The sequence below is a fragment of the Takifugu rubripes genome, chromosome 17 (genome assembly GCF_901000725.2).
Source record: "Takifugu rubripes chromosome 17, fTakRub1.2, whole genome shotgun sequence".
Classification (NCBI taxonomy): Eukaryota; Metazoa; Chordata; class Actinopteri; order Tetraodontiformes; family Tetraodontidae; genus Takifugu; species Takifugu rubripes.
In genome coordinates this window covers 11,456,392-11,473,679 of record NC_042301.1, presented here as the reverse complement: position 1 = coordinate 11,473,679, position 17,288 = coordinate 11,456,392, and the positions used below count along the sequence as shown (strand labels likewise).

At 43.6% G+C, this 17,288-nt stretch overlaps 1 protein-coding gene across 3 annotated transcripts in view; it reads left to right on the top strand.

Moving 5' to 3' along the window:
- myo15ab (myosin XVAb) overlaps positions 1–17,288 on the top strand; it is a 32,715-nt gene that overhangs the window by 2,397 nt on the left and 13,030 nt on the right. For all 3 annotated transcript variants that reach the window (XM_029850522.1, XM_029850520.1, XM_029850521.1), the window contains 37 exons: positions 80–2,761; positions 2,905–4,995; positions 5,094–5,213; positions 5,353–5,670; positions 5,783–5,980; positions 6,089–6,330; positions 6,434–6,827; positions 6,918–7,000; positions 7,338–7,401; positions 7,503–7,612; positions 7,904–7,978; positions 8,163–8,253; positions 8,367–8,372; positions 8,458–8,561; positions 8,775–8,838; positions 9,042–9,155; positions 9,818–9,979; positions 10,114–10,227; positions 10,307–10,365; positions 10,668–10,791; positions 10,887–10,982; positions 11,314–11,445; positions 11,826–11,951; positions 12,027–12,104; positions 12,410–12,561; positions 13,107–13,152; positions 13,247–13,371; positions 13,955–14,072; positions 14,185–14,360; positions 15,184–15,268; positions 15,367–15,399; positions 15,472–15,553; positions 15,666–15,796; positions 15,935–16,030; positions 16,652–16,780; positions 16,866–16,972; positions 17,103–17,281. In XM_029850522.1, the coding sequence (XP_029706382.1) occupies positions 137–2,761; positions 2,905–4,995; positions 5,094–5,213; positions 5,353–5,670; positions 5,783–5,980; positions 6,089–6,330; positions 6,434–6,827; positions 6,918–7,000; positions 7,338–7,401; positions 7,503–7,612; positions 7,904–7,978; positions 8,163–8,253; positions 8,367–8,372; positions 8,458–8,561; positions 8,775–8,838; positions 9,042–9,155; positions 9,818–9,979; positions 10,114–10,227; positions 10,307–10,365; positions 10,668–10,791; positions 10,887–10,982; positions 11,314–11,445; positions 11,826–11,951; positions 12,027–12,104; positions 12,410–12,561; positions 13,107–13,152; positions 13,247–13,371; positions 13,955–14,072; positions 14,185–14,360; positions 15,184–15,268; positions 15,367–15,399; positions 15,472–15,553; positions 15,666–15,796; positions 15,935–16,030; positions 16,652–16,780; positions 16,866–16,972; positions 17,103–17,281 (9,049 nt within the window). In that variant the 5' untranslated portion in view covers positions 80–136. The remainder of the gene's footprint in view (positions 1–79; positions 2,762–2,904; positions 4,996–5,093; positions 5,214–5,352; positions 5,671–5,782; positions 5,981–6,088; positions 6,331–6,433; positions 6,828–6,917; positions 7,001–7,337; positions 7,402–7,502; positions 7,613–7,903; positions 7,979–8,162; positions 8,254–8,366; positions 8,373–8,457; positions 8,562–8,774; positions 8,839–9,041; positions 9,156–9,817; positions 9,980–10,113; positions 10,228–10,306; positions 10,366–10,667; positions 10,792–10,886; positions 10,983–11,313; positions 11,446–11,825; positions 11,952–12,026; positions 12,105–12,409; positions 12,562–13,106; positions 13,153–13,246; positions 13,372–13,954; positions 14,073–14,184; positions 14,361–15,183; positions 15,269–15,366; positions 15,400–15,471; positions 15,554–15,665; positions 15,797–15,934; positions 16,031–16,651; positions 16,781–16,865; positions 16,973–17,102; positions 17,282–17,288) is intronic.

Sequence of the window (17,288 nt, the reverse complement as noted above, 5' to 3'; positions counted from 1 at the left end):
TTTATGTTTGCAAAAATGTGAACATGCTCACATGATCCGGCGATGGCTCTGACACAGTGTGTGAATCTTATATTTGAAGGTTAAAAGCATTGGACACAGAAGAGAAGGTATGGTGCGCTCCTAGCAACCTGACACAATGCCTGGCAAAAAAGACCCAAAGAAAGATGCTAAAAAGGGTGGAAAACCTGAGCCGGAGAAAAAGAAAGAGGAGGAAAAGAAAGGGAAGGATGATAAAAAGCCAAGCAAAGATGATAAGAAAGGTGGAAAAGATGACAAGAAAGGAGTGAAAGATGATAAAAAAGGTGGAAAGGATGATAAGAAAGGGGGGAAGGATGATAGAAAAGGTGGAAAAGTGGGGAAGGATGATATGAAAGGTGGGAAGAGGGGAAAATCAGACCCAACCAAGGGAAAAGATGATGGGAAAAAAGGGAAAGGTAGGAAGATTGAGTCTGATGAGGAGGAAGAGGAACTCCTCAGTGATGAAGAAGAGGAAGAAGAGTTTAGTGATGAGGAAGACGAGGAGGAAGAATCAGAGGATGACAGGCGAGGAAAGAGAGGAGGAGGCAAAGGAGCAAAAGAAAAGAAAGGTAGAAAATCCAGACACATGGAAGACTCAGAAGAAGAGGAGGAAGATGAAGAGGATGAGGAAGAGGAGGATGACTATGAAGAGGAAAAGCAAAAAGCTGGTCGACACCACAAAGGGGAGAAATCTGAGACTGATGCAAAGAAAAAGAAAGCTAAAAAGAAAGAAGAGGCCCCTGTGATTCCTGTAAAGGAACTTCCAAAGAGGGGGCTGAAGAACATGTCCAGGATGTTCATGAAGTTTTCCGGATTCAAAAAGCGGAGAAACAGCAGGAAGAAGCTGAAAAGTACATCCCGTTTATTCCTGGGTTTGGGGAAAAGAAGGAAACACCTTGCTAGGAAGAAACGGCGCAAATCAATATTGAAGAACACTTCTCGATTTATGATGAGGTTTAAGGCCAGCAAAAAGAGGAAGAAAGAAAAAGAGGCCAAAGAGAAGGCAGCAGCAAATGGTGGGAACAAGCCAACCTATATGCTTCTCCGTCTGGGAGGAGTGAAAGAAACAAGTGAAAAGAAGGGGGGGTTCTTCAAAGGCTTATTCGGAAGAAAAGATGGGAAGTTGTCAACCAATGACTTCAAGAGCAAAAGCCTGTTGCTCGGTAAGGCTGCCGCGGCAACTAACTGGCTAACACGACGCTTCCTGTCCACTAAAATGCGAGGGAACGCAGGTTTTGGTGGGTCTAGACGGCTCAGCCGACAAGCCAGCTCCAGGCATAATCTCCGTGGTTACAATAATAATGGTTATGATCATGAGGAGGGGGTGTTTGGATACGACCAGCAATATTTAGTTGACCAGACAGGTTACAGAGGTCATCATGATGGTTATGGGGCTTATGAACATGAGGCAAATGTAGCATATGGAAACCAGGGTCAGTTTGGTTATTATGAAAATGATGTAGGAGGACTCAGCTATCAAGACCAGGAGTATTATGAAGCAGAAGGCCTCTATGATCCGAATGCAGAATATTATGAAGGGGGTCTTTACAATGAAGGAATAGAAGACTACTATAATCCACATCAAATTGCTAACGGCTACTATAGAAACCAGCAGGAGGCTGATTATGGGTACCGGCAACAACAAGCAATGGAAATATATGGGGATGAGGGTCTAGACTACTACGCACAAATGGGCGATGAGCATATTTATGGAGAGGAGGTTAACGGTTTGCTTGACCCCTATGCTGAAGGCTATTACGACAACAACCAAGGTGTTTACTATGATCATGGCCATGCAGCCTTTTATGAGAACCACTATGGTGAACATATGGTAATGCAAGAGGGACTTCCACCAGACTATCAGCTTATTTATAGCGATGGTGCCATGCCTTATCAAGATTACATCCCTCAGCAGGTCACTTCATTCCCAACTGGTGGCCAGCAGGTCTATGGGTTCGTAGGACAAGGGATGGATCATATACAAGGGCTATATGAGGACCAGAATGTAGCCCAGTTAGAGCAATATCGGGACAACATAAATGTCATTCAGGGAGGTGAGATGGCTTTTAGAGTTCCTAGACCTCAAGTGCGCCTGTTCGGTAAAGAGCGTCTAGATGTAACCCTTCCCCCTCCACCTACTCTTCCGCCTGATCCAGAATTTGAAGACATGTCTGAAATTCAGTATGAAGACCAGATTCCTCTTGTCCCGGATCAGTCTGTTAATGAAATCTTATTACAGCAGCAAATGGCAATGTCAGCACAACACCACATAATAACTCCTCAGGAGCAAATGATTTCTCAACAGCAAGCTATTTTTCCACCACCAGACCTAATGGTTTCGCCCCAAATGCTGTCGCCACAGCAACAAATGATGTTATCCCAGCAAATGATGATGCCACAACAGGAGAATAATATGTCTAATCAGATGATGCCATCACAGATTCTGTCACCACAGCAACAGCTGTTCCCGCAACAGCAGATAATGCCCCAACATACAATGTTACCACAGCAACAGATATTGACCCAGCCAGTGATGTCACCACAGCAACAGGTAATGACCCAGCCAGTGATGTCACCACAACAACAGGTAATGACCCAGCCAGTGATGTCACCACAGCAACAGATAACGACACAGCAAATGTTACCCCTACAGCAAGAGATGATGTCACAACAAATGATGTCGACACAAGAGCAGATGATGTTGCCACAACAGATGGCGGCCATGCCATTTAATTTACCACAGGTAATTTCTCAAAGATGTGTCTCTGATTTAAGAATTTGGATCTAAATGGCGCAGTGGAGAGTCATTCTAATTTTTAAAACTGCTACACCATTTTCAAAAATGCACTCACTCAACTGTGTTTTTGTATTTTTTTCATTTTCCAGCAACAAATGCTGGCTGATCAGATGATGCAACAGCAGCAACACGGTTTTGGTCCAGTTTCAGTCCCAACTCCAACTGCCATGATTATTAAGCAAGCCAGTATGTCTCCGGTTCCAACACGACGCATGCAACATTCTCCAACCCCATCCAGGCACTCCGTCATCATGCCGTCTCCACAGATAATGCGTCATCCCTCTGCCATAAGTTCTCCAGTAGCTTCTCCAGTACTTCCACGGAGACACAGCCCATCACCGCAACCATCTATGAGAAGAACCTCCCAAAGACCTCCTTCTGTTATTTCAAGACAGATCTCATCTCCTTCCTCCCCTGTAGCCTCCCACTTTCCTCATCCCAGAATGCAGCCTCAAAGGTCACCTTCTCTTACTCGAGGAACCTCACCTCCTCATTCTCCTCGTGCATCCGTGATACGAAGAAGTTCTCCAAACTCACCAAGAGCTTCAATGAGACAGCGCTCTCCACCCTCCTCACCCCGTGCATCCATGAGGAGGCAAAGTCCTCCCCCCTCTGTCAATTCCATCCGAAGTCCATTTGGAGGGAGAAAAACAAATGCTCAAAGTTCCTCACCCCACTCTCCTGGTCATATATCTCCCCCCCTCTCTCCACAGCTCAACAGAAGACAATCTCCCTCTCCCTCCCCATCTCATCGCAGTATGTCCCCAGCAGGCACTCGTCCTTCCCTATCATCTCCTACACTCTCTCGACGTTCAACAAGATTGCTCAGGGAACCCACACCACTAGCCAGGCCTAGGATGGGGGGAAATGTTCCATTAGGTACCGTTAGACCCTCGCCTATGGGCCTTCGTGGGCGACCAGTGCCTCCACCCACCCAAAATGTGCGCCCATTTCGGCCCTCCTCGATAAGAAGTAACAGGTCTTCTGTTCTCACAGTGGACTCCCTTCATTCCTCTCCTTTTCACTCTCCTGAAGTGGTCCGCCGTACTCCCTTAGGACGAAAGGAATCTGGACGATTCCCTCATCGACCTGTAGGTAGAGGACGTCCCCTTATGGCCCAACAGTCTCTTGGAAGAAAGTCACCCACTAGTCCACAGCTTTCTCTTAAACACATGTCCCGCCCAGCATCCCCACGCTTTTCTCCTCAGTTTTCTCTTCCTCCCTCCCCTCTCTTGCCCCCTCGAGTTGCCCACCTACCTGTTATTAATGATCCTTACTCTGAACCTTTGCATCAGGGTTTTGTGCCCTCTTCTCCCATATTATCTAATGCTTTGCAGAATGAGGCCATCCGACGGGCCTCGTACACGACTGGCCTCAGCCCAGAGCAAGTGGGCATGAATGAGATGGCTACAGAATATGGAGCACCTTATACGGCTTCATCGCCTTCCATTTCTGTTGCAATGCAAAACCAGGCCATTCAAGATGCGTCCTATGTTGAGTCCCTGCCAGGGCCGATGTCTTCACATCAACAGCCTATGCCACCTAGTTATCCGATGCTGTCTGGCGCTCTCCAAAATCAAGCAGTTCGAGGAGCCTCATATGCATCTCCTCTTTCAAGGCCCCAATCCCCATACGCTCCATCAGTACCTTCTTCTCCATTGCTGTCTGGTGCAATGAGTCATGGCCAGGCGTTAAGAGGTGTGTCTTCTTTTCCAACTCCCCAGCTTCATTCACCGTATGGACCAACTGTAGTTACTCCATATGATCATATATCAGAGCCTGGCCCAGCCCCATTGCTTCATGATGCTTTACACAACAGGTCTAGTTTGCACAATGTCACAGCTTTAAGATCCCCTTTGATGCAACGACATAATCCTTATGCACCGGCTGGACCTCAGGTTCACAGTGCTCTTCAGAAAAATCCAAACCTACGCTATGCATCTTATCAGACACCCATCCAAATCCGACGCACGCCGTACGGACCTCAGCCCCCATCTTCACCTACATTGGGAAGGGCTATACAAAACCCGCAGGTCATGCAGGCATCGTACCGGCTCCCAGACGGGACCTTGGTGTCACCATATGCAGATTCATGTACCTCCCCGATGCTTAGCAATGCGCTGCAAAATCAACAGATACGTGGGGCCTCATACATCTTGCCTGATGGCTCAGTTGTCAGAGTACGTAGTAATGAAAAAACCTCAAAATACCTTAGAAATCATGATAGGCGAACATGTCTTTTATATGTCTTTATGTTTCCTGGCTGTCCTCAACATAGGACCCATATCTGCCTCAGAAGCCTATGTCTCCCAGCCTTTATAAAGCTCTTCAGAACCAGAATGTCAAGACTGCCTCATATACACTCCCTGATGGCACCATCATAGACCCTAGAGAGCAAGTAAGCATGATTTGTTTATATTTTTATCATTAAATATACATTTCATTGTTGTATTCCTTTATTGTGTTTGTTGCTGTTGTTTTTTAATAACTTGAAGTTGATTAATGATTTTTCTTCTGTGTCGCCTCGGCTCATTAAGCAACCAGTTTCCCCAAACCTGGCCAAGGTGCTGAATAATCCAGCTTTGCGTGAAGCCTCCTATTCTCTCCCAGATGGCACCATTGTGATTGACCCACGGAAACCGAAATCCCCAACGCTGAATGCAGCACTTCAGAACCCATATCTGAAAAGCGCGTCTTACACCCTCCCTGATGGTACTATTATAATAGATCCGCGAAAACCTGCCTCTCCAAACCTGGGTAGTGTTCTTCAAAGCTCTGCTCTTCGAGATGCCTCCTTGACCTTACCACAAGGGATCAATGACCCCAATATACCCATTTCACCGAATCTAATCCAGGTATGTCAACTTCAGGTTTTTCACTAACATCCACTCCACATGTAATACCATTCATTTTTTTCTTTTTACTCTACTGTTGATCCTTTATTATGAACATTTTCTGATTATCTAGGCCCTCAGTAATCCAGCTTTGAAAGGAGCATCATACACCCTTCCAGATGGAACAGTTATTGTGGATCCAAATAAACCAAAGAGCCCAAACCTGTTAGCTGCCCTGCAGAACCCTTATCTAAAGACTGTGTCCTACACTCTGCCTGATGGAACTATCATCATCGACCCACGGAAGCCAGTTACCCCTCAGCTGTCTAAAGTAATTTTACAATAATTACCTTGATTTCATCAATAACATGGTTCCATGTATTTGATAACCAGACTCTTAAAAATAAAAACACCAGAACTCAGATGTCTTTTTACGCAGGCTCTTATGAATGAGAGCATTCGCGGTGCCTCATACCAGCTTCCGGATGGTTCCCTGGTTATTCCGGGCCAAAAGCCATCCTCTCCGAACCTTGCTGCTGCTCTGAGACAAACCCAGGGAATGCGGTCCTCAAGTACCTTCCAGTTGTCTAAAACGTCTGGCCTAACAGGAGCACCTAAACCCTCCACTCCCAAAATAGCATCGGCTCTGAAGAGGGAGGATCTTAAAGCTGTAAATTTCAGGTAGAAAACTTAAACATGCGTTAAGTAGAAACTAAAAAAGGAGAATGGTCTTGTAGAAAGTGTGAAAAGCCGAACATCAAGTAAAGAATTCTTGTTTCCACAGGCTACCGGAGGACTCTCTTCTTGTGCGTCGGTTCCACAACCCAAATCTATCTGATGCCATTCAAAACCAGCATCTCCGGTATGCCTCATACAGGGTGCCAATGGGCCTTCAGGGTGAGGATAATCGTTATGCAGTAGTTCCTCCCTATGGACCACGCTCAGGGCACTGGGCCAGGAGTGCTCAGGGAGAGGGGGTTGGGGGAGATGACATTTGGTCAGCTGAGAGAGTTTTGCCACATGGGACAGTCCAGAATCTGTCAAAGTGGTCCATGTACAGAGAGGATGGGGTATTAGGAGGATATACACCCACCTCCAGAGCTGTAGATGGACAGCCAGAGGACACTGAATGGACTCCGGAGAGAGAAAATGTACCTGGTCAAAGTTGGTATGATAAGGTGTGAAGTAATGTATTTATTCATATGCACTGTCAAGCTTTAGCAATGTAGGGCAGAACTGATCAATAAGAATGTTTCATGAATGTCCAGGTCTACGCTATCATATGCATGCCAACAGCATGCCACAGGCCAAAGCGCTGGGCCGAGGGAATGGAGGACATGACACAGCTGCCGTAAGTAGCTCATGGATTTACAAGAACTTTAGCCCAGAGCATTTGACTCTCTTAAAAACCACCACCACCAAGAACTCAGGCATGTAGGCTTTAACACCTTCAGAAGGAATTCCGAGAATTAAGTGTAAGAACATGCACATTTTATCAAAATGGTGAGATTAATCTCACTTCATGTGCATGCACCCCTGCATTTGATACTAAAGAGGATTCATTAACAGAATAAATACATGGATGTAAAATACTTCCTCTCCATACAATAAATATATGTATAAATTTGTCCTACACAATTTTTATCTTCTGTCAATGTGTCATTAAGTTCTTCTGTATTTGACTTCAGTGAGCTGAATGAGACTACAGTTGTGATGAACCTGAAGAAGCGCTATGACCAGGAACTCATATATGTATGTTTGATTCTATTGATGCCTGCCATGACCATGACCATGACCATGACCATGGCCTGGTGCAGTTTCTCATCATTCCTTTTTTGTCCCTCTACTTTCAGACCTACATAGGCAGCATCCTTGTTTCAGTAAATCCATATAAGTTGCTCAACATTTACGGTACAGACATGGTTCTTCAGTATGCCAGCAGCAGCCTGAGTGACAACCCTCCGTAAGAGTCAAAACTGTGTGTGTGGGCGCGTGTTCACATATGGTGCTCTCTGCCTGACATTTGCTTTGTGTCTGAGTGTATTGCTCTATGTGATCCTACTGTTAAACTGCATCTGAGTGTGTGTTTTAAGGTGTAAATGCCAACACTCTCAGGTGTTATTAAGAGGCTCCTGTTTCTCTGCTTTGTTTGGTTGCTAGGGGAGAGTTTGGGTGATGGATTTCACTTCTTCTTCAAGCACAAATACACTCAATATTTATGCATACAATGCTTTTTTGTTTTGTCCTCTTGCAGTCATCTTTTTGCCATTGCAAATATCTCTTATACCACCATGATGGATGCCAAAAATGATCAGTGTATTATAATAAGGTGGGATTTTATTTTTAAATTACCGGTACCCTGGTTTGGATGCATCGTATCATTTTACTTGGTTCAATGTTACATCCAGATTTGTTTGAGGATCCTGCTATTTGAGTTACTTTGTTAGTCCCATGTCTGACCACTGTATCACAGCATGCACAGACTTGTCTTTACTGATTATGTGCTACCACAGTGGAGAAAGTGGGTCAGGAAAGACCGAAGCAACTAAACTGATCATGCGCTATCTGACAGCCATACATCACAAATCTAACATCATGCAGCAGGTAGTATTTTATTAAAGTTGTTGATAATATAAATATTTGCTTACGCACACCATCTATGCTACAATCCAAAAAATCCTTAACTCTCTTTTTCTTCTCCTGTCTTCTCCCGTCAGATTGAGGTAAGCTCGGTTCCCTTGTAGATTTTGATGCCATTCCACTCAGTATCGTAGTTAAAGGAGACGTTTCTGTTGTGATTGGACACAGATACTTGAGGCCACCCCCCTGTTAGAGTCATTTGGGAATGCCAAAACAGTGCGCAATGACAATTCTTCGCGCTTTGGCAAATACACACAAATATTCATGGAGGAGTGAGTAATAAGAAATTCTATTATTCCATTAAGTTGACGACTCTTTGCTCATACTTGTGTGAAAGAGCTAAGTGGTGTGAAGACTTCTGTGTTTCAGTATTACAGGCCGATGAGTAGTTGATCTAGTAGAACTGTGTCAGAGAGATCGGAGCCCATTACGCATGCATGACCTGTTACTTAACGCTGACTCCGTGTCTATATGTCATTTACAAGGGGTGTAATCAGCGGTGCCATAACATCTCAGTACCTGTTGGAAAAGTCCCGCATTGTCTTTCAGGTGAAGCTAAACACAGACAAATTCCAACTTAATATTTGTTCATAAATTTCTGTCATCTCAGCATACATACTAGTTTTTTCTGCATATGCACATACATGAAAACATACGTATGCCACATGATATAGAAAACATTTAAATGGTGTATCCATATGATGCATATCATACCTGATGTATATATGTTTCTTGTTACTTTTCATCCTCAGGCCAAATCAGAGCGGAACTATCACATTTTCTATGAGATGTTGGCAGGTCTTCCTCCAAATGAGAAGCACCCACTCTATCTGCAGGAAGCTGAGACTTACTACTATCTGAATCAGGTGGTCTTCAGAAATTCTCTGCCCACAACAGCCACAGATTACACTCTAATCATTTTTACTGTCATGTTAACAAATGATGTGTCAGTTTACTGGACTTAAGTTATTAATTCTAAAAAGTGATTAATGGCACAACCATTAAACTGCTGGATAAAGAGCAAGCGACCTTTGTATTCTGGTGGGAGAGGTGTAATTTCCAGATCTTTTTCTAAAATGGATATGCACCTTGCTGTTTCTGCATTGGATTTTGGTCAATACCGTGATGTTTATTTTATACTACTGTTTACCCAAAAATAGGTCAGAATGTTTTTATCCAGGTGCTCATTGGATAAAAAGTTCTTATGTCAATGTATTTTTAAAACATATTAAAAGCTAAGTAGAATTTTACCAACCGGCTGGCTGAAAAGTAGTGCTTCACTGCCCTCTCTGGTTGAAAATGAGCCTTTTTATTTGCCGTGGGGGTAATCCCAATCAGCATCAATGATTAAATAAACTGTCCCGTGCTGACCTCTATGGCTGTGTGAGGGTGAAGAGCTAAGTCACCGTAAAAAAACCTGGGGCTGTTGATTAATAGAGGTTGTTGATAATTTTTAATTAGAGGAGTGATTAAACAGTCTCAGGGCATAATATTGTGAGTGTGTGTATGTGTGTCTCCCTGAATATAGGGAGGCAATTGCACCATAGAAGGAAAAGATGATGGAGAGGATTTTAGACGTCTGTTGAATTCCATGGACATCCTGTGTTTCACTCCAGAGGAGCAAACCAGCATCTACAGGGTGCTGTCCTCTGTCCTTCATCTGGGAAACGTCTACTTCCAGCCACATCAGGTCTTAGTTGTCATAAGCACCCACCTGTTACTAGATACAAAAAGTTTGTCCAGTTTGTGTGACAACCAAAGGATACGCTTGATGATATTGATATGTAATAATGAGGGGCTCTGTCTCTGTGGATGTGGGTACAGGCTGAGGGTGAGGAGGTGGCATCTGTTGTGAGTGCACAGGAGATCAGGGTGGTTGCCGAGCTGCTGCAAGTTTCCCCCGAAGGACTTCAGAAGTCTGTCACATTCAAAACAACAGTGTGTACCACACAAAAATGATTTAAAACTACATAATGTAGTAGTTGGTGTTAGATAACTGATGCATTTATCCCTCCAGGATACAGTAAGGGAGAAGATCTTCACTCCACTCACTGTGGATAGTGCTGTGGATGCCAGGTGAGACTGCGGATCAAGGTCAAAATATAGTGTCTGTTGAAATGACAAAACTACTTTTACTCAAGCTACTTGTGCTGGAGACCAAAGCCAGTCTGGCAGACTGTCCCCATTATTGTGCCCCATCCCTAAAATCACAGTAAGAGCCTGAGAAGCAAGACGATTAAATATTCTCTTCTAATCTTTGTGGAGGCACATAAGGACAAAGGATGTTAGAGCTGCAAGAAAGATTTTTCAGATGTCCTCTGTTTCCATAGGAACCAGTATTCTGTTTCCATAGAAACCTTGTTGTGTGTTTCTCGTAGAGATGCTGTTGCCAAGATCCTGTACTCGCTGCTGTTTAATTGGCTAACAGAGCGTGTCAATGGACGGGTTTATCCACGCAATGAAGCCCTTTCAATCTCCATATTGGACATATATGGATTTGAGGTCAAGCCAAGGAATGATCTTGCATGTTCCTGATGCAATTAAGTGGCGTTTACCCGCTCCCATGTTCTGAACTGTCTCTTCCTTTTGCCCTCCAGGACCTACAAGTGAACAGCTTTGAGCAGCTGTGCATCAACTATGCCAATGAAACGTTGCAGTTCTTCTTTAATAAGGTCATCTTCCAGGAGGAGCAGGTCGGGAGGATTACAAATTAACTTTTTCACATTATTAAATTATTTACAGGGAATTGACGGTGAGAATTCACAGCATTTAGTAGCTAGACTTCTAATTATGTCATTAAAATATTAAACCCTCCCATTTTGAAATGAGGTTTCCTTTATTTTTGTACGTACAGCACAACTGCTTAAGTTGTGACATCTTAATGTTTTAATCTAAGCCCAATCATCAAAATGTGCTTAATGGGGCCACAAATGAGTTGAAAAACCTCCTTAAGTTTAAGGGAGGATCATTTATTGTTCCATGACAGAAGCTTTCATTAACAGAACTTTTGCGCTCTGTGTGTAGGAGGAGTACATGCGGGAGCAGATCCAGTGGCAGCAGCAGCCTTTTAGCCACAACCAGGCCTGTCTTGATCTCATTGCAGCTAAACCTCATGGGATTTTGCGGATACTGGATGACCAGTGTAATTTCCCACAGGTACACACTTGGCTAATTAAACCGAACTTTAAAACAGAGGTGATATAAATGGAAAAACAGTCACTCCAAAAAACACAGGCATAAAAATACCCCCATTTCAGTTATTGGATTTCTTATAAACCTCTAAAGTGCTTTACAGCAAATCAATACAGAGCTATCACACACACTGACTTAATTCCCGCCCTGCTGCTGTTATCATTTTCCTGAGGCTCCATATCCAGCTGAGATGGTAGCAACATGCTATGGATTTTCTCCAATCCATTAAGTGAAATTTGAACATTGCATTACATGAGTTAATGCCCGAGGCTATCTGCTAAACACACAGGCAACATGTGCTGGTATCAACTTCATCAGCCTATATATCTTCTTATTATTGCCAGGCAACAGATCACACCTTCCTTCAGAAATGCCACTATCATCATGCAAACGAGCCACTCTATGTCAGGCCAAAGATGCCACTGCCAGAGTTCACCCTGAAACACTATGCTGGGAAAGTCACATATCAGGTGCTTTTCTTTCTCAAAAGCTGCAGATGTTAATCTGTTCACTCTTGAATTGGTTTTAATAAATTTCTGGTACAGGTGCACAAATTCTTGGATAAGAACTTCGACATGGTCCGTCAGGATGTCTTAGACCTCTTCATTCAGAGCAAGAACAAAGTAAGACATCATTTTTATATGAAAAGAAAATTTCTTAAATTATCTGTATTTGTTTTACCCTGTTTTACTCCAATATAAGATTTAAGACGACTGTTCTTCATGATCTCCCCTCAATAATTATAAAAACTTAGGTACAGTTAATTAGACCAATGGTTTGACCATGTAAGGACTCACTCATCTATGTAACGCATTTGTTGCAGCTAACAAGAATGAGGTCGTGCTAAATCTGGTACTTTTTAATGGTGTATTTTGGGCTGACTGATATTCTTCCTGCCTTGTGTTTCTTTGTGTCACTGTGTTTGCAGATGGTATCCGGCCTCTTCTTAAAACATTCCGAGTCTCTGTCTCAGCAGCGGTCCAACATGAGGCGCAGCAGCACAGCCCGTCGTTATCAAGCCAACACCGTCAGCGCGAAGTTCCAAACCAGCCTGCAGGAGTTGCTCGACAAAATGGAAAGGTTTGGACGCAACACCGATTGAAGTCCAGCTTGTATGGGATGATTTCTATTGTCCTTCCAGCTGATTTGCTCGTCCACATTGCAGATTAATTGGAACTGTGGGCTTAATTGCTGCTGTGGACATGAACCCTTAAGCTATATAAAGTGAATCTATTGATGACTCATCATGGCTTGTTTGCTGCAAACAACGGTCTCTAAACATCGATTACATCTCAGTGTACCAGTGGACTAACGAGTTTAAATCTTGTAAGCCCCTCTGTTGCTACTGTTTGGATCATTTATCTTGGGAAGATTGATGTTGTTAAGCACCATACGCTTAATCTGTCTCGTAGAAATGCAATCAGAGGACTCAGGAGCTTTTCTGATGGTTTTTACACATACACATAAATGAGAATAAATTGGGATATGTGTGTAACTGCCACTGGGAGACGGTGCTTCTTTTTCTGCTTCCTGCTTGGAAAGAAAGCAGAAAGATTTGTGGTGTGTTCTGAGCTCTGGACTGCTCATTTTGACCATATTTATCCATCCATTTTTACTGTCAACAGGTGTAGCCCTTATTTTGTGCGATGCATCAAGCCAAACCATCTTAAGGTATATTTTATATATTTGGTGTGCGCAGGTTTGCCATGGATTTTTAAGATGCTAACTAATGTATAATGTTTTATTCATTTACAAATGTATGTAGGAGCCAGGGGCATTTGATATGGAGCTGGTTAGCACACAGCTACGCTACTGTGGTATCATGGAGACCATCCAGATCAGGAAGGAGGGTTATCCAGCCAGGTTCCTTTTCCAAGCCTTTTTATCAAGGTTAGTAACACATCAGGTATGACTGAAGAGAAATGTTAGCTCTAATTGAACTGCTTATCTTTCCATTTCACAATTTACAGCAATGTCTGCCTGTTCCAATCTGGTATTCGTTGCTCCACTTTCAGGAGAGTAGCAGAAGCAGAACACACAACAACAGAAAGTCCAAATTATATTTTGACTAGGGTAATAACATTAATAAAATACCAACTCCCTGGAGAAGGAGGAGGCGAATGAGCCAAAGAGGATCCCAATAGGTTCACAAGTCTAAGATGTTGAATATTCCTTGGAGAAATGCAAATGTCAGTCAACCCAATAGATCTGCTTTGTATACACTAAAGAACAAACTGAAGATAGAGTGAAAGAAAGTAACACAAATCAGCTGCACTTGCAGTCTAGTAACTCATCTCCAGGGAGGGTTTGATGACTTCAGACAGCTGCTGACTGCAAATGATTTTCATCCAAGTTAAAACAAAGACAGAACAAAAGCTCTAAAGTGTGGAATCATATTAAACATTGTTTGGTCTTCTCTATTGTAAAGATTTACTATTGGATTTTCATTGTGGATTCATTTTTGGACCCACAGGTATAAAGGCCTGCTCTGTCTGAAGGATCTTCCTCCTGCAGATGGTGAAAACTGTGTTAAAATGCTTCACAAACTCGGGCCGGTCAAGAGCGGTTCCTATCAGCTGGGAGTCAGTAAGGTGTGTCCTCTCAGCACGCATGTACAGAATCAATAGGCATTTTAGAAAGATTTGCCCACTATTGTGTGTGTGTGTGTGTGTGTGTTTGTGTGTGTGTGTGTGTGTTTGCTAGATATTCCTAAAAGAAGAGCTGTATCTGCTGTTGGAGGGTAAGCGGGACCGCTTGCTGAGCATCGCTGCCCTCACACTGCAGAGATACGCGCGCATGTATTTTGTTCGGAAGAACTTTACTCGGTTTCGCCGACGCGTGATCATGTTCGAAGCTCGCAGCAGAGGCTACATAGAAAGGTAAGCTTTCACCAGACTGTTGCCCATAAAGGTGGCATCATTTTGTTTCCATACACATTACAGTTTTATTGTTACACATTCATGTCACATTTGACCAGATTGCTCAAGAAAGGTTTAAGAAGATAGATTCTTTAACTATCAAGAATAAATCTGTCAACGTGATGATTTAAATTATGGAAGAAATTATTTGTCTTCCTTTAATTGAATTTCAAAACTTGCAAGGACTATTCAAAAATACTCTTCTCAAATATCTGTTTTCTTTCATCACATTTTTGCTTTAAGGTGAGTTTTAGCCTCCAGCTATTGTTTGTTTGGTTTTAGACAGCCAAATAGAACAGAGCAAACCTTATAAGACATTCTGCATCTTTAGTCCTTGGTGAAAGCTGAGTGAGCTGAAGGGCTCGTGACTTGCTAATCCATCAGAGATGATGGATTCCTCGACCAATGGCGATCCCCCCGAACCTGGACCCACAATGCTGATTAGCAATTTATTTGAATGTGTTAAAATTAATGTCCTTGCCTGATGAGGATGCTCGAAGGGCCGTAACCTCAAGGTCATTTTGAACCTTCAATGGAATTTTCAGAGAATGTCTGTCATGCTTTGATGAATTTAGAGAAATGGCCAAAAACTCCCTCTGTAAGTGTGATTAACAGTTTCAGTTGCACTGATCGATGCTGCAGTAAAGTGTCAAACAAGAAAAGTAAAACATCCATGAATCTTTCATGACAGATCTTTGTATGTTACCTGGTGGGTGTTTACATTTGACCATTTCCCTTTAAATGCATCTCTGAGAACGACCATCTTTCTCTTTCCTCCCAACAGAAAAAAGTTTGCTTTGAGGAGAAAGTGCCTCATCAGGTTTCGCTCCCCAGTGCTGCTCATCACCGTCTTCCAGCGTTACATGAGGGTATGCATGCTGTGTATATGTCCATGTGAATGAACAAACAATTGCCTTTAGAGCAAAGAAATGAAAAATGATGTGTGTTGCTTTTGTCTTCCTGTCAGACAGTGGTGGAGCCGCTAAGAAAGGCAGAGGAGGTCAGTGACAAGTGTCTGAAAGGGCAATTTAAGTAACATCAGTGTGTAATCCAAGTGTGTGTCTGTGTGTAGGATCGCATGAACAGAGAGGTGGTTAATGTGACAACGCTGCCCATCCCTGCTGAGCTGGCAGCACTGCTACATGCTGCCTCAGGTGCCCTCACTAGTACACACTGCGACAACTGCTCTTCCGTGACCCGTCAGTGCTCTGTGATGTCATCAGGCTTCTTTTTTGTTTGTGTGTGTGTGTATGTGTGGGTGCGAAGGTGGTGAAGAGCTGCATTCAGATTGCTTGGCAGTGGTCCAAGCGCCGACAGTTCAGGTTGACCCTCAGCTCACCCTGCCCCTGGATATCAACAACTACCTCATGACACACTACATCCGGGCCATATTTAGGGTAAACACCCAAAGCACATACACTGAACATGGCTACCTGTGACACATCATCAACACACAAATAAAAGGACACCCCTGGGGAAGTTCATCCACTACTACTAACGGCCGCGTCTGAGTAATTACTAACTGTGTGTTGCAGGAGCCGTTGTTTGGAATGCTGACAGCCCCACTGGAGAGTTCGCTCATTCGGATGGATGACGAGCAGAAACAAGGAGCTGTGAACACCTTCAGTTTGGTACATGTGGCATAACACTGCTGGAAACCACACCAGACATCAGCAAATAAACATCAGCTGTAGTTTAATCACCCTTTGGATGAAGAGGGAGCTGAGCCAGAAGGCAAAGCTCTTGATCTTCATTCTTACCCTCTTCCATAAGAACAAGGTCACAGATACAAGTGGCTGACATGGGTTTTCTCTGCAAGTTGGCTGGGGCTTTGCTTAGAGATAGGATGAGAAGCTTCGACATTCAGGAGGGACTCAGAATAGAACTGCTGCTCCCGAGGATAGAAAAGTTGATGTGGTTCGGGTGCCTGGTGAGGAAGCCAACAAGGCACCCTCCTAGGGAGGTGTTCCAGGCGGGAAGGAGACCTCAGGGAAGGCCCAGGTCCAGGTGGAGAGATTATATCTCCACTCGGATGAATGGTGGATGGATGGATGGATGATGGAGGGATGGATAGATGGATGGATGGATGGATGGATGGATGGATGGATGGATGGATGATGATGGAGGGATGGATAGATAGACAGACACAGATGGATAGATATAAATTGAAACACGATTCTTTCACTCGCAGTGAGATACATCAACACTGTATTATAATACAGTGTTGATGTAAATGTCTTTGTTTGTGATAGATTATGAGATTTATGGGTGATCCTGACTTGAATGGGGCTCAGGAGAACTTGTTTGGGAACTACATCATCCAGAAGGGACTTTCTAACCCGCAGCTGCGAGATGAGATTCTGGCTCAGGTAGCCAATCAGGTGAGACTGTTGCAGTTGCCTCTGGAACTAAATGGAAAAAGCAACATTATTTCTGGAACAGTTATTTCCTCATTTTCCCTGTCAGGTGTGGAGAAATCCTAACATTTTGAACTCAGAGCGTGGTTGGCTACTTCTCTCCTCCTGTCTCTCCACCTTCCTGCCTTCACAACGGATGGCCAAATTCTTGCTGAAGTAACAACCTCAGTCATTATTAATAATATTAGTCATGATTATAACATTACTGTCATATTTTACCTACTGGTTTGACAATATCTGTTATGTTGATATTATTGCAGAAGGGTGCTTGTTGTGCTTCTTGTAGGTTTGTGTCCGACTATGGTCCCGAGGACTACAACTGTGTCTGTCAGCATCGGCTCATTCAGGCTCTACAGCGCTTGAACGTCGGGCCGGAGTATGTTCGGACTTATCCCCCCTGTCTGCTGGAGTGGACTGCCAATCGCAAGAGGGCTACCACTGTTCTTCACATATACTGCTTTGATGGTGAGCA